This window comes from Eutrigla gurnardus (assembly GCF_963514095.1).
Source record: "Eutrigla gurnardus genome assembly, chromosome: 7".
Taxonomy (NCBI): Eukaryota; Metazoa; Chordata; class Actinopteri; order Perciformes; family Triglidae; genus Eutrigla; species Eutrigla gurnardus.
In genome coordinates this window covers 3612238-3639157 of record NC_139921.1, presented here as the reverse complement: position 1 = coordinate 3639157, position 26920 = coordinate 3612238, and the positions used below count along the sequence as shown (strand labels likewise).

At 43.4% G+C, this 26920-nt stretch overlaps 2 protein-coding genes across 2 annotated transcripts in view; both read left to right on the top strand.

Moving 5' to 3' along the window:
• Positions 1–26920, top strand: part of LOC311016321 (NLR family CARD domain-containing protein 3-like) — a 186106-nt gene that overhangs the window by 100858 nt on the left and 58328 nt on the right. The window lies entirely within an intron of this gene.
• On the top strand, positions 10930–25732 carry LOC311015851 (stonustoxin subunit beta-like; the record flags this gene model as incomplete). The annotated part of the gene is made up of 4 exons (XM_084013291.1): positions 10930–10980; positions 21518–21624; positions 22470–22516; positions 24418–25732. The coding sequence occupies 4 exons, from the start codon at positions 10930–10932 to the stop codon at positions 24939–24941; spliced, it is 729 nt and encodes a 242-aa protein (XP_083869417.1). The 3' UTR covers positions 24942–25732.

Below are 26920 nucleotides of genomic sequence, written 5' to 3'. Positions count from 1 at the left end.
AATGTGATGGTCTGAACTGCCAAACACCTCCCACAATGCAACTTTCACCTCGCATTACTTAGTTTTACAGCAGGATCATTTGTATTTATTTTAGTGATGTCCAAATGAAGCTTGGTGAAGCATTTTCTTTATTTTCTGAGCCCAATAGATGGCGCTCTCTGTTCAACAAAGGGTTGAAGGCCGATATATTTCCATTGCTTTCAACCCTTTGTTGAACAGAGAGCGCCATCTATTGGGCTCAGAAAATAAAGAAAATGCTTCACGAAGCTTCATTTAGACATCACTAATTTATTTGCATCGCTCGTGACATTGCAGATAGAAGGGGGGGGGGGGGGGGGGGGGACTTATGTATCACGATAATATTGTTTATATAACGTTTTTTGAAAATTTCGTGTTGTGGCTTATATTGTGATGAATGAAGCTTAACTAGTGAGAATCTTGGAAAAAGTATTTCCTTAAATTTTATTTATTGTATCAGGATGCAGCAGCAGAGACCAGACTCACTTGGACCTGGACCTGGACCCAGCTGTGTATCATTAAAGAGTGACCGCTCTATGAGTCGCATTATTTTTTTGAAAGCTGAACAAGGTGCTGATGGAAGGTAAGAAATGAAACTGAACTCTCCTTACAGGATGAATCAGGTCTAGACTAGCCCCTTAAACAATAACTCCTAGTCCACCAGCCCTGAATCCTGCAACCTGTTAGGTCTTCTGAGCCACGATGATATGAGAGAGAGACAGTGTCGTTTTCAGGTCTTGGTCCAGATCATCATAGTCCATGTAGGGCATGATCTGAATCTATGTCGACTCTCCTGTTGAATCCATTTGTTTCCACTTTGGTGAACAATCACTGAGACCAGAAGCTTTAATTGACCTCTGTACTTTTAGTTGTCTGAGAAGAAGAAGCAGTAAAGTTTTAACCCCCGGTTCTTTTGTTGGAAGCCCAAGGATAAACCGGAGAACTCTTCAGTTCACAGATATAGTATTTATTCAGGTCACAGGTAAAGTATGGCAGCGCTGGGCTCGGAAAGGCCGACCTCCCGCAGGATCTCAGTCAAAGCGAGCATGATTTCCTGGTTCTGGTCACATTTTATCTTCTTGGGCTGAGACTGCCCCGTACAGAGGTTGGACTTTTACACAACCGAGTCTTACTGGTCAGTTATCTCTGACGTGAACCTACAGAAATGTAATATGAAACATGTACGGTGTTGTCCTTCAGGCGTGTATCTATTCTAGCAAACCTAACTAACCGATCAAAGAGGGCCTTGAAGATTCAACGGGTTCCTGCTCATCAGGTTAACTGTCACACTGTTCTAATGAGCACAACATGATTTATATGAGTTCAGTGAAAAAGTATAAGTCTAAAGTGAACAAAGAGCCAATTCTAACATAAGTGAAATAAAAAGACATTCAGATTAAATATTAACCTGACACACACCTGGACCAACACTGTAACCTGCTGACACTTCAGCTAATCAGCTTCAAATATTGAATGAAAGGAATGAAAGTTTAACTGGGAAATTCAGATTCTCTGTTGGTCTGTTGAACCACAAAAACACACGTCCATCAACATTAAGTCAAGTCTGCTGAATGAATAATGTGATGGTCTGAACTGCCAAACATACTGTGATAATAAAGTTTTTTGATAATTTCGTGTTCGGCTTATATTGTGATGAATGAAGCTTAACTAGTGAGATTCTTGGGAAAGTATTTCCTTAAATTGTATTTATTGTATCAGGATGCAGCAGCAGAGACCAGACTCACTTGGACCTGAACCTAGACCTGGACCCAGCTGGCATTTATTTTATTTATTTATTATTTCAGGACAATGCACATTAATGAACATATACAAAAGTACAGTTAAATGTGCCAGATTATAGCCCAGGGGCTTATTTCCATCTGTAGTCCAAATTAGGCAGGTTGATGTTGATGTACAGAGAAAACAGAAGATATACATAGTAAAACTAGCTATACAAAACAGCAAGAAACAGAAAAAAGAAAAAACAGGATAATTCATTAGTATGTTTAGAGGTGGTTACATGTCTTGGCGTGGCTCTTGAAAGTGGCCAGAGTGGGACATTCCCTTATAGTTGGTGGAATTGTATTCCATAATGCACTACCTTTAATAGATAGTGCATTATGGCTGAATGAGGTTTTCCTAAAAGGAACCTCAACATCCCTGTTTACTATTGCTCTGGTAACTCGAGACTGTCGATATTTAATAAACTCTTGCAGAGGAGGTGGTGCCAGGCCATGTAGTACTTTATAAAACAGGCAGATAGAAGAGAATTTACAGAAATTATGAAAACTCAATAGATTATATTTCTCTAATATGTTGCAATGATGGTACGAGTGCCTTTTTGTACAAAAGCTCTACTGGTTTAAGGATGGTAGAGCTCAACATAGACCAGCTGGTGGTGCAATAGCTAAGATGCGAAAATATCATTGCATGCAAAAACATTAGGGCAGCTGCATCTCACAAAGAGCCTCTAATTTGCTTTAAATTATAAAGATTGAATTACATTTTTTTGGATATCATTTTTATGTTTTTAAAAGAGATACTGGAGTCTAAAATCACACCTAAGTATTTAAAATCCTTAACAACTTCCAACTCTTCTGTGCCCAAGAACACCCCAGATTGACAAAGCACAGAAGAAGAAGGTTACTTAGACAAGTATAGACATTTAATTAGTGATGTCCAAATGAAGCTTCGTGAAGCATTTTCTTTATTTTCTGAGCCCAATAGATGGCGCTCTCTGTTCAACAAAGGGTTGAAGGCAGATATATTTCCATTGCTTTCAACCCTTTGTTGAACAGAGAGTGCCATCTATTGGGCTCAGAAAATAAAAAAAATGCTTCACAAAGCTTCATTTGGACATCACTAGTCTATATTAAGTCCAGTTTTAACCGATTTTCTAAGTAGCTGATCCCTATGCTGTATTAGTTTTAAACAGGGAGGGTTTAGCCAGGGTAGAGAGTTGCACTTCTTTCTCCCATGGCGCTCCCTCCAGGAGAAAGAGGGGATAACCTCTTTAACTTTCGAGTGAAATAAGTCACTGCCAGCGTCTGCATCTTCACATTCCATTCCAAGGTCTATCCAGTCAATATCTTTCAGAGCTCTATTCACATTTTCTAGTCATATTAATAGTACGGTTGGTTGAAGTATGACATAGATTTTCTGAGCGTTTGACCTTACGAGAAAAAAAGATTGCATTATGGTCTGAGAGACAGGTTAACAAGTTGTGGGTGTTTGTGATTCTTTCCGGTTTATTGGTGAAAACTAAGTCAATTCTGGAATGAGTGCGGTGTGTAATTCTGGTTGGATGTTCTATTAGTTGAGTGAATTTGAAGTAATCCGTTATGAGTTTGAGGTTTTTCTATTTGTTTTACTATCCTAATTGATGTTAAAATCGCCAAGGAGGAGGATTTCTTTTTTATGATTACATAACATAAGAAGTGCTTTGAGCTGGTCATAAAAATCCAGACCAGTAGTAAGTTTGCGATGGATGCAGATAACTGTCAGCGACATCTCTCTCGAAAGGGAGATGTTTACACCAATGCATTCAAGTGTGATGTTAGTGAGCCATTTAATCTCACTGCATTTCAGTGAGATAATGGGCCCTAGTTTCGTAGACCAGGCGCAGTCAGGGCCAAGCCGACGGGGTGTGTCCGCCTGGACTTTGCAAGTTTCGTGCACCGTGCAGGCTAGCGCAGGCACGCCTCCCGTCACTCCCACCCGCGCAAGTGGGAAAGAGGAAGGAGAAGAAGGCATGAGGAGGAGACGAGGCGTGGACTGGGATTAACACAGCCGATTCAGATCTTCAGCCAATCAAATGAGCTCCTCTCCTCACCTTTACTGCGCCAGGCGAGGAGCAGTGCAAGTTTCGTCACTTGACAACCCGATGACAGAAGCAGCGTGCCGCTCCCACCACGCTCATCACACGCTGTGCGTGCGTATAGTCATAATAATTTTAATGCCGATATTATATCACTATAGAAATTGTAGGCACATTTTAGGCATGTCTATCACAAAACAGGGTCAGGGCGCACAGTAGTAGACAAAATAGTGGCATAACCCGGTGCCTGCACAGCTGCACCGGATTCAGTGCCGCTCAGACCAGCTGCAGCCCCAACTCCGGTTCCAGCTCACGGCAAAGTTGCGCGTTTCTCCATACTGCGGAGGCGCAAGACCAGGCACGAGCTGCTGTATTTTTTTTTTAAGATTTTTTTCAGGCATAGACGCATTTTATTAGCAGTGGATAGATATGAAAAACAGGAGAGAGAGAGGGAGATGTTTTGGTCCGAGAGGCTGAGTTTCCGTTACGCGTGCCATCCGCCTTTGATCTGACGTCAGATGCGACGGGACAATCTATATAGATATAAATTCACGTGTTGATTCAATTAGTTGCATTAAATAGTGCTTGTTGTGATTATTTATTGCATTTAAATGTGCCTGGAACTGTGGAAACCTGCCTGTGAGGTCTTGGTCAGCCAAACTGCCACTCCGCCAGCTGTAATTCGCCTTGCGCCGAGAGTAGACCAGGTTGGAGCTGGCGGGCTTTCCGCGATGTCTCGACGAGGCTTTTTGCCACGAAACTTCCGCTACGCCAAGCTGAATCTGTGACGCCTCCCCCTGCTGCGCCGCCACACCCATCTTGGCGCAGGCGATCCACCAAACTGCCAAACTGACCGTGCGCAAGGCTGCGCGGGTCGAAACTTGCATTACGCCGGCTCCGCCACCCTGCGCCATGAAACTAGGGCCCTTAATGTGCATGTGGAGGGCTGCTGTTGTGGCTCCACCGGTTCTTATGCAGTAAGGGGAATAGGGTACGGGTGGAAGGCTGCAGCTCAAACAGAGATCTCCAAGCTTGGAGGACACCAGGATCTCTTCTTTGGGTTTGCATCAGTAATGGATGCCTTTCACGGCCATGCACCAACTCCTGCCAACTTGATCTGGACGGCATGGTCTACGGAAGCATAGAACAATGGAAATGGCTCTACAGGAATGAACTTTTTATACTTGGGATAGCAAAATTGAGAAATGCTAAAATCGATAATTTTGTGTTTATTTATTTGTTTAATTATTGATTTATTTTTTATATAGTATTTCCCTGTGGCAACACCTATCTGGCTTACTTAGATGAGGGAAAAGGGGGATTCATACAGTGAACTATCATATATCCTACTATTTCTGGCTCTGGCATCGACCTGATACGTTGCACTAAGCCAGTGATAAGGTAATAAATGAAGCATCTATTAGGTTGCTTTGACAGAGCTTTGTAGAGACTCGGGACATTGACTGCAATGGTCAATGGACCTGCATTTATATAGCACTTTTCTAACTTACTAACTACTCAAGGTGCTTTACACTACATTCATTCACTTAGACATACCCCACACACACACACATTCATGATTCACTGATGGCAGAGGAGCCGCCTGCACAGTAATCATTCATACACATTCACACACTGATGGTACAGTATCTTGCCCAAGGACACCTCGGCATGTAGACTGGAGGAGCCAGGTTTCGAACCGCCGATCTTGGAGGACGACTCACTCTACCTTTGAGCCACAGCCTGTTGCGGTTCTAACCTGTCACCTTCAGCACCCTGGACAGTGCCGGAGAGGAGCCGCGGAGAGGCCGCAGTTGAGTGCGTCTGCGCTCAGAGCTCATTAGGACCTGATGTGCGTCACCTGGGAGACGCCACTGGGAGAAGGCTACTCTCGCCACACAGAACTCTTTTCCTGCCCTTTCCCCTGATTTTAGAGTTGTTAAAGTATAGGAAATAAAGTGTCCATTTTTTTACCTGCAACTTCGACTCCTCCTATATCCGCACCTTACATTTGGTGCCGAAAACCCGGGAGAAGAAACAAAAAGAATGCATGACAGCTGAAGACGCGGATAATAGGACAAAGCAACAATGTCTAACCTGCAAAGACCTAAGGGGAGCAATACGGGCCGCTACGACACGACTCTTGGACAAGATTGATCGGGAGGTTGAAAAAGAAGATCCCAGCACAGATTTGCTGGATGAATATTTGGAGCATCTGACGGCGAGAGAAAGAGCTTTAATGGATAGTGACCATGACATTGAAGCGGAGACAGCAGTGGATGATTTGGAAGATGAGGTTCATTCAGCCTTTGAATACATGGATCGAATCATGTCAAGAAAGACCAGGATAAAACGCATCCTGAGAAATATGGACGACAATCAGAGCGCAGCTTCAGTGACTTCCCAATATTCAAACAATGAGGTGAGAAGACAAGCAGGCAAGTTGCCAAAATTGGTCATTGAGAAGTTTTCTGGAGATGTCAGTAAGTGGCAAAGTTTTTTCAGCCAGTTTGAGACAGCAGTTGACAATAATGCGAGTCCAACCAAGTCTGATAAATCTACATATTTGAAGTCGTTTTTATATGGCACTGAAGCTAATGTAGTTATGGGACTTTCTTTATCAGACGAAAATTATGACAATGCAAAGAAAATGCTTATCAGCCGATTTGGGCGTAAAGATCTCATCATAAATGCACATATGAATAAGCTATTAAATCTGACACCAGTAAAAAGGGCCTGGGGTGTCGCAGCTTTACGCAGGCTATATGATGACATCGAGATTCAAGTGTGCAGTTTAGGCTCAATGGGAGTAGTCTCTGACAGTTATGGCAACTTGCTCTGCCCTATTCTCATGAAGATGATACCAGAAGAAATGGCTTTGCAGTTCACCCGTCAAAACGCTAGTGAAAGAGATGATGCAAATAATGACAACACGTTCAGTGTCCAAAGCCTGATGACATTCTTCCAAAAGGAGGTTGAAAGTCGTGAAAGAACAGCCAATCTCACCCAGAATGTGCACCAACCAGATAAAGAGAAACAATGGGGAAAGTCATATGCGGAGAAAAGAATACCGGAAAAACGGAGATCTTACACAGCCTCTACAGCCTCGCTTCACGCTGTCAGCGTCAGAGATGAGCCAAAGTGTATATTCTGTGGAGGAAACCATCATAGATCTAAGAACTGTACAGAACTGACTCTTGAACTGAGGAGAGAAAAATTAAGAAAAGAAGGCAAGTGTTTTGTGTGTTGAGGCAGCAGACATATAGCGCGTAATTGTAAGACGCAGGGAATTACCTGTGAAGAATGTGGACAAAGACACCACAAAGTAGTCTGTCCTCAATTAGCCAATCAACAAGAAAAACACACAGAAGAGAGACAAGAAAGCACACAGGAAGTTGCCCGAAATCTTATAGCAGATGCAGTGATAGCAAGTGCAGCTCCCAGTAGTTCTATGAGTAGTACAGTTTTACTCCAAACAGCTACCGTTTGGATAGACGCACCCACTCAAAGTCAGGTGGCTAGATGTCTTTTAGATGGAGGGAGCTCACGTAGTTTTATTCGAGAAGACATATCCAGAGCACTTAACCTGCCAATAGTAGGTAAAGAAACACTTAGGGCCCTAGTTTCGTGGCGCAGCGCAGGGCGGCGCAGGGTGGCGGAGCCGGCGCAATGCATGTTTCGACCCGCGCAGCCTTGCGCACCGTCAGTTTGGCAGTTTGGTGGATCGCCTGCGCCAAGATGGGTGTGGCCACGCGTTATTATCTTGTGGCCACGAGATAGTCAATGCGTGGCCACAAGATAGTTAATGCGTGGCCACGCGTTATTATCTCGTGGCCACGAGATAGTCAATGCGTGGCCACGAGATAATTCACCTTCAGTAGCGGAATGGTTATCCATATGGAGCTGCCTGTCAGTGATGCTTATTCATGAATAAAGGCAATTATAGTCTGCTTTTGTATTCAAGAGTAGCTTTGTTATTATTGTCATGGCAACTGTAATGTCAATAATAATGCTATGAAGACTACCGCGGTCAAGCCAGCCACAACTCCGATCTCCGTGGTCAAATCAGCCGCACTTAAATTGCGAGTGTACAAGTATTCTCAGCATTGCGGTAAATGCGGAGAAACGTCGTATTACTTTTGGTTTTCAAAATAAAGGTATTAAGAACAGTAACCATTTTTACTGTACCAATTAAGAGAAATTACATCTCTGACTACATACAGACTGGAAATCAAGCATTTTTACTGTAGGCTACAACCTATTATTCGTTAAATGTAGGACTTTAACTTTGTAATTTCTCTTAATTGGTACACTAAAAATGGTTCATATTAAACATACTTGTAGTCCTCTATGTGTAGAAGTCAAATATACCACCCATAGCCAGGAATTATTGAGCAAAGTGTTTTTACAGTAGCTCAAATATGGGCAAATATGCAATCTCCAGATACAAATATGGGACTTTGTTGTTGAATTTCTCCACATTGGTACAGTAAAACAAATGATAACAAGTGTTTTTTATTCATCATAGGCGCATGAATCACTTTAATGTAACATTTTATTTTCAATGGTTGGTAGGTTCGATATATAGCTTACTGTTCTTAATACCTTTATTTTGAAAACCAAAAATAATACGACGTTTCTCCGCATTTACCGCAATGCTGAGAATACTTGTACACTCGCAATTTAAGTGCGGCTGATTTGACCACGGAGATCGGAGTTGTGGCTGGCTTGACCGCGGTAGTCTTCATAGCATTATTATTGACATTACAGTTGCCATGACAATAATAACAAAGCTACTCTTGAATACAAAAGCAGACTATAATTGCCTTTATTCATGAATAAGCATCACTGACAGGCAGCTCCATATGGATAACCATGAATTATCTCGTGGCCACGCAATGACTATCTCGTGGCCACAAGATAATAACGCGTGGCCACGCATTAACTATCTCGTGGCCACGCATTACTATCTCGTGGCCACACATTATTTTTTTTTTATCCAATGTCACCAGGGGGGCTCCGTACGAATCACAGCTGGCGGAGTGGAAGTTTGGCTGACGGCGCGCAGTGCGCACACGTCACCGAGACCTCACAGGCAGGTTTCCACAGTTCCAGGCACATTTAAATGCAATAAATAATCACAACACACACTATTTAATGCAACTAATTGAATCAACACGTGAATTTATATCTATATAGATTGTCCCGTCACATCTGACGTCAGATCAAAGGCGGATGGCACGCGTAACGGAAACTCAGCCTCTCGGACCAAAACATCTCCCTCTCTCTCTCCTGTTTTTTATAATATGGGCATTGTTATTATTATGATACGCGCGCACAGCGCGTGATGCGCGTGGTGGGAGCGGCGGCGCTGCTTCTGTCATCGGGTTATCAAGTGACGGAACTTGCACTGAACCTCCCCTAACGCATTAAAGGAGAGGAGAGGAGCTCATTTGATTGGTGAAGATCTGAATCGGCTGTATTAATCCCAGTCCACGCCTCGTCTCCTCCTCGTCTCCCACTCACGCCTTCTTCTCCTCCCTCTTTCCCACTTGCGCCGGTGGGCGAGACGGGAGGTGTGCCTGCGCGAGCCTGGCGAGCCTGCGCGGTGCACGAAACTTGCAAAGTTCAGGCGGACACACCCCGTTGGCGCGGCGCAGGTGCGCTGAAAGCTGACTGCGCCTGAGGGGTATTCCATCAAACTCGCTAAGTGCAAAGCCGGGCTAATTTCGATAAGCCTCACTACCTTTAGCGAGAGTTGCGTTCCATCAACGTGACTTGAGGCACTCTCCGCTAAGTAACCATGGGAATTTATCCGACCAAACTAGCCTGCTCCGGGGCAGGCTAACCATCAGGCTTACTTTAGCGGGGGTTTCAGAGAAGTCCGTCTGTCGGAAACAACTGTACCAGCAGAAGGTTCCGCCAAACCTAGTCCTCGTGATTTCGTCACGTGAAAGACCAAAAATGACCAAAATTACATATCAAGTACAAACAGACTATATTTTCATCAAGCGTCTAAGAATACGCTTGCAATTAAAAAAATATGAATAAATCGTTCATTATCTAAAGCCCCCAGTTGGGTGAGTGGTGATGCTCCTTCCCCCGGATGTGGGCATCGCAGGTTCACATCCCGGCGAGGACATCTCAGGTGTGTGTTTTTTTGTTTTTTTGCCTGTATAATTGTCTTTAGATCAGAGAATTAGACCAACATTTTACCTTAACTATGATAAATATGTCATACAATTTCCCCAGAACCCAAATATAACTTGCAAAAACATGATAGACATAAAGATGTTATTATTAATAGCATGATATAGATCCCAATGACAAAGGCATTGCTGCTTGCAATTTTCAGCCACATAAATTCCTTTCAGGTGAGTTAATTAATAGGTTCATTGAATGTGTTCATTGAATTGTTGAGATAAATGAGTTGGTCAGTGTAGATGCATTTACTAGGCCTATCTAAAGAGAGAGAGAGAGAGAGAGAGAGAGAGAGAGAGAGAGAGAGAGAGTTCCGGACAAAGAAAGAAGTTTCTCAAACTTCCATAGTCGGGAATTGAACCGTGGCCAGCGGCATGCAAAGCCTGCACGTTACCTCTACGCTATCGTCACGTTCAACAAATTGTAGTCAGAGTTATATTAGAACATGTTACTCTTAACGGTACTTCCGTATTTAATCGTTCGGCAATTCTTGCCCAAGCAGCCTCGCGATTTTTATTTATCACTACAGTATTCCCTTTATTGGTTATGATGGGTTTGTACTCCTCATACAGTTCCATCAATATTTTTTGCGCTGGTCTTTTCTGCCATTTTCTCGATGATTCGACATTCACGGTTCTGGTCTGGCTTCATATCCCGTGAACGGCGTAACACAAGACAACTTTAACCTGGCTTGAATTAGCCTCAACAAGGCGCGGCTGAAATGCGTTAATGGAATGGGTTTAGCCGCAAGTGGAAGTTGGCGTTAGTTCTAACCAGGCTTAACCAGGTAAGCGCCGCTTTAATTAGCGAGTTTGGTGGAATACCCCTCTGGTCTACGAAACTAGGGCCCTTAATGTTTTTGTATTTGGCTCCAAAACACCTCAAAGACTGACATGCAAAAAGGTGAAGGTGGAGACGTCCTGGAGGTCCTGGAGACGCCCAAGGTGAGCTCTTCAATTATTCAAATGGCAAGTGAAACGATAAGAAATGATTTGGAGTCAAAAGGAATGCCTATGGCGGATGTTCCCGTGAGAGGAATGGAATCAGAAGAACTGGGAGTCCTAATTGGAGGAGACCAGTACTAAGAATTGTCACTGGTAAAATGGAAAGGCTGGAAGACGGACTTGTTGCGGTGGAAAGTGTGTTTTGATGGCTTGTGCAAGGAGAGGTCACCACACTGAATCTTGTCACCGAAGCTGTTGACGTTGAACTGCTGCATGTCTGTGTTGAGCAAGATCAAACACTCTCCAACCAGTTGGGCAGGTTTTGGGAACTGGAGTCACTCGGAATAGGTAAGGAAGAATTACATTCCCAGACAGATGAAACAGTTCTGAAAAGATTTGAAGAAACTGTGAAGTTTGTTGACGGCAGATACGAAGTCCGACTGCCCTGGAAAAATGAGCATGTAACTATGTCTTCAAATTATGTGACAGCTAAAAACAGATTTGATAATCTAGGAGAAGGCTTAAAATTAATCCAACTCTTTTTGATAGATATGACGCTGTTATTCAAAACTATTTAAGAGAAGATATAGTGGAAATGGTCAATGATAATGTGACAAATGACCCAGTGTACTATTTACCACATCATCCAGTCATAAAAGAAGACGGAGCTACGACGACATTGAGAGTTGTATTCGATGCCTCCTCTCATGAGAAATTTAGCTGCTCATTAAACGAATGTCTGCTTATAGGTCCAAATTTAAATCCTGACCTTTTGAACATTCTGATTAAATTCAGACAATATCCAGTAGCTGTAATGGCAGATATTAAGTCAGCCTTTCTGCAAATCTCCCTCAACAAAAGAGACAGAGACGCACTGCGATTTCTCTGGACGGATGACAAGCTGATGTCGCAAAAGGAGATAAAGGTGAAAACACTCAGGATGACGAGAGTCCCGTTTGGAGTGTCATCGAGTCCTTTTCTGTTGGCAGCTACTGTACGACACCATCTGAAACAGCATGAAGAAGAAAATCCTGAAGTCGTACGGACAATAAAAGACTGTCTTTATGTGGATGATTTCATAAGTGGAGCCGACAACAGTGACGCAGCGGAAGAGCTGTGCGTAAGGGCCAGAGAAATCATGGCAAGTGCGGGAATGGATCTTTGTAAGTGGAAAACAAACAGTCCTCAACTTCAACAAAAATGGTCACAGGAACAACAAGAACAAGGGAAGGATTCCACTCCATTAAAGGTTCTGGGCCTCGTCTGGAAAAGTGAAACGGATGAATTCGTCTTTGAAATGGCGGAGGTGATGAATTATGTCAAGGATAAAAAACTCACAAAAAGAGCTGTACTCCAAACAGCGTCAAGAATATTCGATCCCATTGGCTTCTTGTCTCCATTTATTATTAGAGCCAAAAGGATGTTTCAAGAAATGTGGGAAAGAGGCTTGGATTGGGATGAAGAGCTGCTGACGGATTTGGCCGCATGCTGGAAGGAATGAGGAACTGCAAGATGTGAGTAAAGTGTCAATTAACAGACGTTAAGATAAACAAGTAAATCACAACAAAAACTTCCAAGAAATGCAAGAAATTCATGTGTTTTGTGACGCTAGTGAACGAGCCTACTGTGCCGTTGCGTATTTACGCACGACCAAATCGGATGGAACGAGCACTGTGAGTTTAATCTCTGCCAAAACTAAAGTATCTCCACTGAAACGAGTAACTCTGCCCCGACTGGAACTACTGGGAGCCCTCATCGGCACCAGACTTGGTCATTATTTGAGTAACATCTTGAGTCTGAACAATGTTAAATGTCATTTCTGGACTGACTCGACGATTACCGTTCATTGGATTAAAAGCACAGCAAGACAATGGAAGCCGTTCGTAGCTAACAGAGTAGCAGAAATCCAGAGTCTTACGCTGCCAGAAAACTGGAGACACTGCAAGGGAAAAGAAAATCCTGCTGATCACGGAACTCGGGGACTCAAATCAGAGGTACTTGCAGTTGACACACTGTGGTGGAACGGGCCGAGTTGGTTACGCACAGCCGACGTGACGTCTGCGGAGGAAACAAACACGCCTCTACTGACTGGTGAGTGTATCGCTCAAAATCAGATAATGGAAGATGAAGAGGATGTTTGTTCTGTAACTGAGCCCATTCTAAAGCTAGACAATCACAGCAGTATAAATAAGTTGCTTAGAGTAACTGCGTGGGCAAGGAGATTTGTGCATAATTTGCAACACAGAGAAGCAGCGAGGAGAGCTCTGCACTCAGGAGATTGAGGCAGCAGAAAGATACTGGATCAGGCTGACACAAATGAAATGTTTCTCCAAGGAAATGAGACAACTGGAAACAAAGAGGGAATTGGACAGAACATCAAAGGTTCTCACCTTGAAACCCTTTTTGGAGGAAAAGCTGATGCGAGTTGGAGGACGACTGCAAAAAACAAATTGGGCTTATGGCCAAAAACATCCATGGATTTTGCCGTCAGAGGATACGTTTTCCGAGTTGTTAATAAAAAGGTCCCACGATGACGTCATGCACTCTGGTCTACAGGACACCTTGACCCAAGTCAGAGAAAGGTATTGGCTTGTAAGAGGCAGACAGATCACGAAGAAAACTTTGGAAAAATGTCTGATATGTCGTAAAAGTAAGGTCAAAGCTGGCCAACAACCTTTTGCACCATTACCATGTGATGGTATTACAGAGGCTCAGCCATTTGAAGTGGTGGGTGTAGATTTTGCCGGTCCCTTACTTGTTAAACCAGATAGACAGAAAACGTATGTCGCTCTGTTCACATGTGCAGTTACGCGAGCAGTCCATCTGGAGCTAGTCTCTGACTTATCCACAGATACGTTTTTGCTGTCTTTTCCAAGATTTATTGCACGAAGAGGAATCTGCACTACTATCTATTCTGACAATGCTAAAACCTTTAAGCGAGCAGAACAGGATTTAAAGGAATTGTGGAATGTGATGAAAGGAGAAAATATGAAAAACTTTTTTTCTGGAAGGAAAATCACATGGAAATACATAGTAGAAAGAGCTGCATGGTGGGGCGGGATGTGGGAACGTCTTGTCCGCTCCGTCAAAACCTGCATCAGGAAAGTCCTTGGGAGGGCCTATCTGACGTATGAGGAGATGCAAACTTTGTTAACAGAAGTGGAACCAGTGATCAATTCAAGGCCGCTTACCTATTTGCATACTGACTCTCAGGATCCATCACCCCTCACCCCAGCTCATTTTTTGATTGGACAAAGAATAACCACTCAAATGTGAAATCAACTTTATTCAAGGTTGGAGATTTTGTTCTTGTTCATGATGAAAGGCTGCCACGTCACATGTGGAGGATGGGTCGAGTGGAGGAAGTGTTTCAAGGCCGTGATGGAAAAGTAAGATCATGTTCTATTGGATTACCTTTCAACATTATTCTAAGAAGACCTATTCAACTGCTTTATCATCTGGAAGTGGAGTGATGAACGTGTTAAACGTCCATCGGCCCGGAGTTTGTTGCGGTTCTAACCTGTCACCTTCAGCACCCTGGACAGCGCCGCAGAGGAGCCGCGGAGAGGCCGCAGTTGAGTGCGTCTGCGCTCAGAGCTCATTAGGACCTGATGTGCGTCACCTGGGAGACGCCACTGGGAGAAGGCTACTCTCGCCACACAGAACTCTTTCCCCTGCCCTTTCCCCTCATTTTAGAGTTGTTAAAGTATAGGAAATGAAGTGTTAATTTTTTTACCTGCAACTTCGACTCCTCCTATATCCGCACCTTACACAGCCGATGCCGAGTCAAGGGATTTTTCCCGTTTATTTCCCCAATTTTTGCAAGTCGAAACTTCCTAGGACACAGGAGGCTTCTGTGCACCAGATACACACATGCATTAATTTACATTTTTAATGAACTATATGCAGATGGGGGACTTATTACGTGTAGGAAATTGCACCTGTTTCTTTGGAGGATGGTTTACAGAGTTGAACACTCGATATATTTTACTGATGCTGAGATTTAGAGGTGGACAGATCTTGCAAAGTTGATTTTGGACACAGGGAGGAGTGTGGGAGAAGGAACAGGCCAAGGTTTAATGGCCGTTGAAATGCCAAACACAATGGGTGACGTCACCATGACGACGTCCACTTCTGATCTCCAGTCTGTGGTTTAGTGACTCTTTAAACTTGTTTTTCTCCACAGAGTTCAGCAGATCTCAGAGGTTCCGTTGACCCAGCAGCATCAAACACACCTGGACTCCATATTTATGGTGAGTACATGTACAAGCTCTCCTTTCACTATTAACCACATCAACTACAGACTCAATGCTGAACAGGTTCTAGTGGTCTCCATGCTGCTCAGACCCACACATGAATCCCATGTTGGGTTCTTTAGAGTTCATGTTCAGTTTATCCTTCTGTTCCAGCTGCTGGAGGAGAACATTGTCACTTTTGTGAAGAACGAGCTGAAGAAGATCCAGAAGGTCCTGAGTCCAGATTACCCAGAATGCTTGGAGAGTGAGGACGAGGAGTTGTTGGACAGTGAGGATGAAGAGCAGAGGAGGAGCAGAGAGGCGTTTCAGAAGATCACAGTGCACTTCCTGAGGAGAATGAAGCAGGAGGAGCTGGCTGACTGTGTGCTGATGGGTAAGAGGATTTTAACAGATTTAACATGGTGGAAAGAAGAGAAGGATTCAACATGAAGAACTTCATATATCTAAACTCTTAATAAGCGGCAACTTCAATGTTTAGGTTCTCTGGTTGTCTACAGACCCGATTACTGCCGACATCATCATAAATATGTGTACGCATGATGTCAACGTTTATGTTGTTTTGCTTCAACCATCCAGACGGTTAGAAGCTTTAAACAGTGAATTTAAACTGTTAGTAGCATCTGAATGTCTGCTTGTTACGTGTTCGGTTGTCAGAATCGATATTCCAACAGACTCAAGTTCTACAGAGTTCAGACAGGATCACGACCGTTTCAGAGGAACAGGTGTTTCACTTCACCCAGTGACCGTGTTAACTGGTGACATTCAGCTAGGAACTAAATAGTTTGTATGTATGAAAATAAAAATGTATTTAAAACAGGCTTCTATGAGGACACCTCCATGTTTTCAATGGTGGCGTCTCAGCTTGGAGGATTAGAGTACACCAGGATATTTAGAAATTCCAATGGTACTATTTTCAACACCGTCATCAATACCGTCTCTTTCTATGATGCTGTATTGTGATGTGTTGAAGTGACCAGTGGAAAATGCCAGTTCTGTTTATCTTGTAACTGTATTTTATTTTACTTCTGTTGGCTTCATCAAGTGAACCTGATTGATTTTGTGTCCAATACTTCTGATTTAATCATGAAAGAAGCTCATGAAGTCACTACTACTGAGGACTATAGGAATACATGGCTCTAACACATGGCTTGTTCATAGACTGTAAAAGGGTCTGTAGGATCCACTAACTGGGTTCCTTTGTTGTTTATCCAGGAACCGCTGGTGCAGTGTACCAACGTAAACTCAAGTCTAACCTCAAGAAGAAGTTCCAGTGTTTGTTTGAGGGCATCACTAAAGCAGGAAACCCAACCCTCCTGAATCAGGTCTACACAGAGCTCCACGTCACAGAGGGAGGGACTGCAGAGGTCAATGACCAACATGAGGTCAGACAGATTGAAACGGCATCCAGGAAACCAGACAGACCAGAAACAACCATCAGACAAGAAGACATCTTTAAAGGCTCACCTGGAAGGGATGAACCAATCAGAACAGTGATGACAAAGGGAGTGGCTGGCATCGGGAAAACAGTGTTAACACAGAAGTTCACTCTGGACTGGGCTGAAGACAAAGCCAACCAGGACATACAGTTCATGTTTCCATTCACTTTCAGAGAGCTGAACCTGCTGAAAGAGAAGAAGTTCAGCTTGGTGGAACTCCTTCATCACTTCTTCACCGAAACCAAAGAAGCAGGAATCTGCAGGTTTGAAGAGTTCCAGGTTGCGTTCATCTTTGACGGTCTGGACGAGTGTCGACTTCCTCTGGACTTCCACAACAACAAGATCCTGACTGATGTTACAGAGTCCACCTCAGTCGAAGTGCTGCTGACAAACCTCATCAGGGGGAAACTGCTTCCCTCTGCTCGTCTCTGGATCACCACAAGACCTGCAGCAGCCAATCAGATCCCTCCTGGGTGTGTTGACATAGTGACAGAGGTCAGAGGGTTCACTGACCCACAGAAGGAGGACTACTTCAGGAAGAGGTTCAGAGATGAGGACCAGGCTAACAGGATCATGGCCCACATCAAGACATCACGAAGCCTCCACATCATGTGCCACATCCCGGTCTTCTGCTGGATCACTGCTAGAGTTCTGGAGGACGTGTTGAAGACCAGGGAGGGAGGGGAGCTGCCCAAGACCCTGACCGACATGTACATCCACTTCCTGGTGGTTCAGTCCAAACTGAAGAACGTCAAGTATGATGGAGGAGCTGAGACGGATCCACACTGGAGTCCACAGAGCAGAGAGATGATTATGTCTCTAGGAAAACTGGCTTTTGAGCAGCTGCAAAAAGGAAACCTGATCTTCTATGAACCAGACCTGAAAGAGTGTGGCATCGATATCAAAGCAGCCTCAGTGTACTCAGGAGTGTTCACACAGGTCTTCAGAGAGGAGAGAGCACTGTACCAGGACCAGGTGTTCTGCTTCGTCCATCTGAGTGTTCAGGAGTTTCTGGCTGCTCTTCATGTCCATCTGACCTTCATCAACTCTGGTGTCAATCTGATGGCAGAAGAACCAACAACCTCCTGGTGGTCTAAAGTCTCCAGAGACAAACCTAAACTAACACATCTGCACCTGAGAGCTGTGGACAAGGCCTTACAGAGTCCAAACGGACACCTGGACCTGTTCCTCCGCTTCCTTCTGGGTCTGTCACTAGAGACCAATCAGAAACACCTACGAGGTCTGCTGACACAGACAGGAAGTAGCTCACAGACCAATCAGGGAACAGTCCAGTACATCAAGGAGAAGGTTGATGAGGATCTGTCTCCAGAGAGAAGCATCAATCTGTTCCACTGTCTGAATGAACTGAATGATCGTTCTCTGGTGAAGGAGATCCAACAGTATCTGACTTTCGGACTTCTCTCCTCCTGTAAACTGTCTCCTGGTCAGTGGTCAGCTCTGGTCTTCATCTTACTGTCATCAGATAAACATCTGGACGTGTTTGACCTGAAGGAATACTCTGCTTCAGAGGAGGCTCTTCTGAGGCTGCTGCCGGTGGTCCAAGCCTCCAGCAAAGCTCTGTAAATATAGTTTTTCATTCAGAAAACAACAAACCATCTTGGAATTACAAGGTTTTATCTGCATTCTGAACAATTTGATTGGTTTTCCCAACTGCAAAAGGCAAAGAAGTAAAAAGTAGTTCCAAATAGTTACTTAACAGTAGTGATGTCCAAATGAAGCTTCGTGAAGCATTTTCTTTATTTTCTGAGCCCAATAGATGGCGCTCTCTGTTCAACAAAGGGTTGAAGGCCGATATATTTCCATTGCTTTCAACCCTTTGTTGAACAGAGAGCGCCATCTATTGGGCTCAGAAAATAAAGAAAATGCTTCACGAAGCTTCATTTGGACATCACTACTTAACAGTAAAGGTAAGAAAGTATTTAGTGAAAAAACTACTCGAGTACTGAGTAGCTTCGGAGTTAATTCTGATTATTGTGGCCCCGCACCTGGTGATCTGAGAGACTACCAGGAGGCATAGACGTTGGAAGTGGGGCTACCCCTTCCGCCCCCCAATTACATAAAAATCAATGCTTTCTCTAACATGAAGAGTTTGTCACCGCACCTTAGCTGAGAGAATAGAAAAAAACACTGCTCACTGCTTCATCCAGCGTCTCTCCTCTCTTTCTGTTTCACCGACACACACACACACACACACACACACACACACACAGTGTTCGATAGTAATGTTGAAGATATTTATTTCTCTGAGTTTTGTCAACATAAGAATGACTCGACCCACAAGAATCTGCGTGATGAGCAGCTACAAACAGAATCTCACATCAGAAACATTCAGAAATGAACTGATTCACAACTGAACGTGAAACTTAAATAGGATCGACAGATTCACTGACTTTAGACGGTAAAAGTCGGGGGATTTCAAAAAGTGGGCGGTATATTGTGACTCCTCCATAAATGATTGCACATACACTTGCATATTTATACACATTTGTCTCTGAATGACACATTTTGAATTTAGAATTAGAACTACTAGAATGTTTCTTCAGTAAATGTCTTTGATTCATCAACCACATGATTAGACACCGTTTGATGGGAAAAAATGCTCCAAACTTGTAAAACACAGAATTTAGAAAAATTAAAACGGAAAACACAGAATTTGGGAAAAAATAAAACAGAATCTGGAAAAAATTTAAACAGGTTTCATAGGGCCCTACCGGGGTCATCCCTATGTTCCCCGGGTCCTATGTTCCCCATTTTTCCCAAAAAGGGTCCTATGTTCACAACACATATTTAGTTTAGTTTATTTAAACTGTCCAAACGTGACAAAGACAAAAGCCAATTTACAGCCTTAATCTCTCCTCATCTAGGTCTATTTGGATATGTGGCCTGTAAGCTTACATGGGCCTATTTGCCGTGGAATTCAGCAGTGAAAAAATAACAGACCGGGGAACATAGGACCCTTTTTCAACAAAAGACAATATGTTCCCCGGTCACATACAAAGCGGGGGAACATAGGTACACTCCCGCCCTACCTACAGTGTCCTTCAGACCACCAGATAATAATTACTTGCGAGGGAGGGAGGCCAGGCTGTGGGCTTGGCCCATGACAGAGCCCAGAGGTCGGCCTTACTCCCGAGCTCACGGACCCCAGGGCCTGGGTGTCTGGACCAGCTAATCCTAGCCAGCTAGTTTCCTTATATTAACAGATGAGGTAATGCTAGCCAGCTTATGCTAGCTTCATATGATCATTCTACCCAGATAATGCTAATTTCCTCTGCTCCTTGTTGCTGCTGCCACTGAGCAACCACAGCAACATGACAAAGAAGCAGAACCCGATTGGTCTTCCTGTGTGCATTTGACCTGCTGATTGGCTCACAAGTAGAACCTTAGAGAACCAAGGTGGTTTGACTTTGGAAATAGAACATTTTTGTTTCCTAAATAAAACACCTCACATAATGTTACTAAGTTGTCGTAGAATAAGAATATGTGAATAACTTAATTATGACAAAAATATCAGTTAGAACCTGAGGGGATGAACAGTTGTTTGTAATTGTTTCATCACTAATTTCTGATTCCTCTTCAGACTCAGTGGCTGTAACCTCTCAGCGAGAAGCTGTGAAGGTCTGTCCTCAGTTCTCAGCTCCCAGTCCTCCAGTCTAAGAGACCTGGACCTGAGTACCAACGACCTGCAGGATTCAGGAGTGAAGCTGCTGTCTGCTGGCCTGGAGAGTCCACACTGTCGACTGGAAACTCTCAGGTCAGATTCAACTACTTTGAGAAGTTTACCTATGAAGCTTTAAGTGATGTGTTTACATGCACCAAATATTCAGTTATTTATATTCACGTATTCCTAAAAAGACAGTGTTTCCATTTTACTGCTGCAGCGTTAGCATCACTACACTGGTTCAGATGGTTGGAGGCTAAATCATCTCACTGGTTGCTACTCACAAACACTAAATTACCCAGTAATGCAACGGGGTGAAACGTTAACTCTGAACTTAATCAAATCCGTGCAAACTGGAGTTTCTGTGAGTGACGTTCCTATGGTGACAACTGAGGAGACTCACTGACAGCTGACAGATCGATCAGAGAGTGGAGGTGATAAACGTCAGTCAGGTCGGTGAAATCTAGAGCCGATAGATAAGTTCACACGGCTGCTCTCAAAGAGGAACGCTGACAGTGAGAACAGAGCTTTGAATCAAGACAGACTCTTTTCTTCCAACTGGCAGTTGAACACCTGAATGCCTCATATGTTCTGAGACTCTTAAGAAGCACATTTTCAAAGCTGTGTTTTGTATTTTACTGTTATTATCAGAGAACTTGTTCTTCATAATTCCTCCAGTTCAATATGAAAACTATAAACATTGTTGAAATGTTATTGAATTACAGCCTTTTTTCTTTGCTCGATGGTTTAAAATCAATACCAGATCTTTGTTGGCACACCAGGTCTGAAGACAGACCACATAGACTGTTTCAACTGTTGTTTCTTCTCTTTTCTAACGCTTCAATTTCTCTCTCAATCATTTCAGCTCGTCTCTTTTCTTTCTTTTAACTTCCTCCTCTGTCCATCTCTGTCCATCACTCAGCCACGCTTATCCCACCCAGTGCAACATCAACACAGCAAAAGACAAATATCACTTTTTCTCATTTTAAAAAGTGGACAAATGGACATAAGTCTATGTAAAGTCCCCAGAAGTGACAGTAGTGTGTGTGTCTTCAGTCTGTCAGGTTGTCTCATCACAGAGGACGGCTGTTCTTCTCTGGCCTCAGCTCTGGACTTCAACCCCTCCTATCTGAGACAGCTGGACCTGAGCTACAATCATCCAGGAGACTCAGGAGTCAAGCTGCTGTCTGCTGGACTGGAGGGTCCACACTGGAGACTGGACTATCTCAGGTGAGGACAGATGGACAGACATCAGACTGGACACTCTCAGGTGAGGACAGGTGGACAGACATCAGACTGGACTCTCTCAGGTGAGGACAGATGGACAGACATCAGACTGGACACTCTCAGGTGAGGACAGGTGGACAGACATCAGACTGGACACTCAGGTGAGGACAGATGGACAGACATCAGACTGGACACTCTCAGGTGAGGACAGATGGACAGACATCAGACTGGACAATCAGGTGAAGACAGGTGGACAGACATCAGACTGGACACTCAGGTGAGGACAGATGGACAGACATCAGACTGGACACTCAGGTGAGGACAGGTGGACAGACATCAGACTGGACACTCTCAGGTGAGGACATATGGACAGACATCAGACTGGACACTCAGGTGAGGACAGATGGACAGACATCAGACTGGACACTCTCAGGTGAGGACAGATGGACAGACATCAGACTGGACACTCAGGTGAGGACAGATGGACGGACATCAGACTGGACACTCTCAGGTGAGGACAGGTGGACAGACATCAGACTGGACACTCTCAGGTGAGGACAGATGGGCAGACTTCAGACTGGACACTCTGGTGAGGACAGATGGACAGACATCAGACTGGACTCTCAGGTGAGGACAGGTGGACAGACATCAGACTGGACACTCAGGTGAGGACAGATGGACAGACATCAGACTGGACACTCAGGTGAGGACAGATGGACAGACATCAGACTGGACACTCTCAGGTGAGGACAGATGGACAGACATCAGACTGGACACTCAGGTGAGGACAGATGGACAGCTCCAGACTGTGTCTCCATCTCTGACTGAGGAACTGGGGTTCATGTTTAATGGTGGACCTGATTGAGGTCTTGGAATGTCTTCCTGCAGGGTGGACCATGGGGGACAGCAGAGACTGAGACCTGGTCTAAGGAAGTGTGAGTATGTTTTCAGTAACTCAGCTGCTCCAGATTTGAACGTGTTCATGACTGAAATCCGATGATCACATTTCTATCAGGATGCAGCGTTTGTTTCTTCGTGGCTGTAAAGATGTCGTGTTGTGTTCACACCAAACGCCACATTTTCACACTCAATTACAAACAAAGTCAACGCAGAGACACAAACGGACGGCAATTCCTGCCGGACGGCAACGGAGGCAAATACACAAAATTCACATAGTCGTCTTTGTGTGAGTTTAAATATGAAGAGATAAATTCCTCTGTGTCTCTAAAGCGTCTCAGCGTTGAGATCGTCCTCCTGTCGTCCTGACGTCCCTGAATCCTAAATGGAGGCACCAGATGTTGTCTCCTGGGTCTGTGGTCCCCCAGAGGTCTACAATAGTAGCTCACATTAGTCCAGAGACCAGACCACAGGTTGGTCTGGTTTCAATCTTTAGTCATTTAAAGTCCCAGTCGGCAAGTCCGGCGGATCAAGGGCACTCTGTCAGATTTTGAATGTTTACAACTCTCAAGCTCCTCCCCCACGACCACCGAGCTCCTCCCCCACGACCACCAAGCTCCTCCCCCACGACCACCGAGGTCCTTCCCCTCGACTTCGTGCCCTTTGAAATCCCTTAGATCACGCCACCTTTGAAATGTGGGTCCGATGTTGACTCTGGTTTTATCACGGGCACCGTCGCAATCTTTCTTTTTTTCCCTTCTTTTCCACCGGTGTTTTCTTTTCCTTGGTTGTTTTGGACCTCCTCGTTTTGGTTTTTAACGAGGAATTGGAAGATTTTTGCTTCTTCCCTCCGCCTCCCCCCTGTGATAGTGGTACGACCCGAGGGAAGAGGGGCTGTGTATGCACGAACACAGCCCTGCGTGCTTATTGGACAGGATGATTCAGGCCGTGTTGATATTTTGCAAAGCAAACAACAGGCTCTACGTGCACGTAGAGGCACGCTTTTTTTACTAAAACCGGATGATTTATGTTCTTCTATCGGAGCATAGTGTTGACTTCAGTGAATATGATCAAAAGAATGTTGCCAACTGGGGCTTTAAGGTCGAACTGTGATATTTTTACGACCAACGATGTAATTTTGTAGTGATTTTGTTTTGTCTGCTAATCATCAGTGATCCAGAACAGACAGGTTGCGTTCTCACTAATCCAACTTTCCTAACGGCTCTACATATATTACACTAATTATACTCATATATAGAAACCTGTTCTCCAGGCAGGACCACACGGCCTCCCACAAAGAACACCCCCACTCCACATGGCTGACCGGTCGACACCCACAGCCGCCATCTTGTAACACACACACACACACACACACACACACACACACACACACACACACACACACACACACACACACACACACACTTGTATAGTATTTAGTTAGATAGGCCACTTGGACTTAGTGTATGTTTCTTTGTTTATTGTTAATAAACCCCTTATTAACATACTGCTGTGTTTATTAATGTTGTATAAGAATGAATGATATCAACCTCTTCTCTGTGAAGAATTCACTAATCCTTCAACTGTTTGTACTCATATTCTAATAGTTATTAATTATTGGCATTTGAGTACAAACTCCTTTATATTGAGACTGAGTATTGATGTTAATAATTATCTATTAATAACTGAATCTGCTCCTGCTAGTTCCCCAACACTGTGTTTTTCTCTGCGATCCAACAAAACACACACCACTACACACCGGTGTCCTATTTATCAATGAAATGTATGACGTGACCCATCACCATCAAGTTACCGCCCCCTTGTGATGTCATATACTAATACCCAAAGTATATTTATTAAGCTTTAAAACACAAACAAAAAACACCCAATTGTCTCCAACAATAACCTTTAGCTGCATTGTGTTTGTTCTCTCCATCAGATGTCTGTGAACTGGAACTGGACACAAACACAGTCAGCAGAAAACTCAAACTGGACGACACCAACAGGAAGGTGACACGTGTGTCAGACAACCAGTCATATCCAGATCATCCAGACAGATTTGACTCATGTCCTCAGCTGCTGTGTAGAGACGGTCTGACTGGTCGCTGTTACTGGGAGGTCGAGTGGAGAGGAAGGGTTCATATATCAGTGAGTTACAGAGGAATCAAGAGGAGAGGAGACGACTCTGGGTTTGGAAGGAATGATCAGTCCTGGAGTCTGATTTGTTATGGTGATGGTGGTTACTCTGTCTATCACAAAAACAAAGAAACACACATCTCCTCCTCCTCCTCCTCCTCTGGTGTGGTAGCAGTGTACTTGGACTGTCCTGCTGGCACTTTGACCTTCTACAGAGTCTCCTCTAACAAACTGATCCACCTCCACACCTTCAACACCACATTCACTGAACCTCTTTATCCTGGGTTTAGAGTCTGGTCTGAATCATCAGTGTCTCTGCGTCTCTGAAACTGTTAACATCAAACACAAAGCAAATTGTTCACACGGTGCGATTACATTCAGAGTCAATGCAAAGATGTGAATGAAAGAATTTCAATTTGTAATTCTCCTTGTCCTTCTCCCTGTTTCTTCATTGTTGGAGAAAATGCTCCTGCTAAATGCACTAAGGAATTATAAACTATGATGATGCTGCAGCTGTGATTTTCCATTCATCAACGCTTTATAACGCTTGCTCTTACTAAAAATAGGATTAGATGATATTATAGATGAGGAGCAATCTGGGTTTATGCCAGGGAGAAATATTGTAAACAATATTAGTTTGATTTTGGACATGATAGAGTATAATGAATTTATACCTGATGAAAGTTTTATTCTATTTGTGGACTTCTATAAAGCATTTGATACGGTTAATCACCAGTTTATGTTTAAAGTTATTCAATGTTTTGGTTTTGGAAATAGGTTTCTGAGGGCAGTTCAAACACTTTATAAAGGAAGTAACAGTTCAATTAAGATAACAAATGGCACAACACCCAGATTTAATATTAGTCGTGGAATTAGACAAGGTTGCCCACTAAGTCCTTTCTTGTTTTTGCTGGTCACACAGGTCATGGCAACACATATTAAAGAAAGCAACTTTCAGGGTATAAGAGCCGTAGGTAGAGAATTCAAATTGGCTCAGTTAGCGGATGATACAACAATTTTTTTGTCCAACCAAAATGAACTTGTCACAGCTGTGCAATGTATCAGAGAGTTTTCTGAGGTTTCTGGGTTGACAATGAACCTTAATAAATCTATGCTGTTTCCCCTTAAACATTGTCTGTCAGAACTGAATGATATTCCCATCAAACAAACTGTGACATATTTGGGTGTTGTGCTTGACAAAAATGAGAACAGGCGCTCTGAGATAAACTTTGAACCAATAACTCAACAGATACAAAGAAAATTCAATATGTGGCTAATGAGAGATCTATCTTTACACGGTCGGACTCTGTTATCTAAAGCTGAAGGAATATCAAGATCTGTATATTTATCACTAGCACTAGAAATGCCTGCAGAAGTCTCTAAGAAATTAGATCAAATCTTATTCAACTTTATCTGGGAGAACAGATGCCATTACTTAAAAAAAGATATCTTGTGTAACCCCAAGAGGGATGGTGGTCTGGATGTGTTAACCTTTGAAATGTTGAATCACTCTTTCAAGATCAACTGGTTAAGTAAGTTATGTAGACAAAAGACCAACTTCTGGAACTCCTTTGCTACACATGTATTTAATTCATTAGGTGGTATACGGTTTATGATGAAATGTAACTATAAAATTGAAGAACTTCCTGTCAAACTCTCAAATTTTCACAAACAAGCTTTGCTGTCCTGGAAATTGATCTACAAACATAATTAGTTAATAAACCAGTTATTATATCTGGAACAATAAGGACATCCTTTACAAAAAACAATCACTGTTTTACAAGGACTGGATGAAGCATACAATTCTATTAGTTGACCAACCTATTAAGGACCATGGCTTCTTACTTTCTTATGAAGAATTTTTGTTAAAATTTCAACTCCCAGTCACACCGAAACAATACGCCAGCTTCTTAAAGGGACTGAAAGAATTACTGCTGTTCCAGGAAATTATACTTGTGATATTTTTGTGGGCGGAGTTGATATTACAAAAAGACCCTGCTCTAACAGATTTTTTAAGCTTCGTGAAGCATTTTCTTTATTTTCTGAGCCCAATAGATGGCGCTCTCTGTTCAACAAAGGGTTGAAGGCCGATATATTTCCATTGCTTTCAACCCTTTGTTGAACAGAGAGCGCCATCTATTGGGCTCAGAAAATAAAGAAAATGCTTCACGAAGCTTCATTTGGACATCACTAGTTACAACCCAAGTAATCCACACATACAAAGAAAAATCAAAACCATGATTTATGTCCATATATAAGTTATGTGTACTAAAGTGGAAATGTATTTACTGAGAAAAATGTTGACA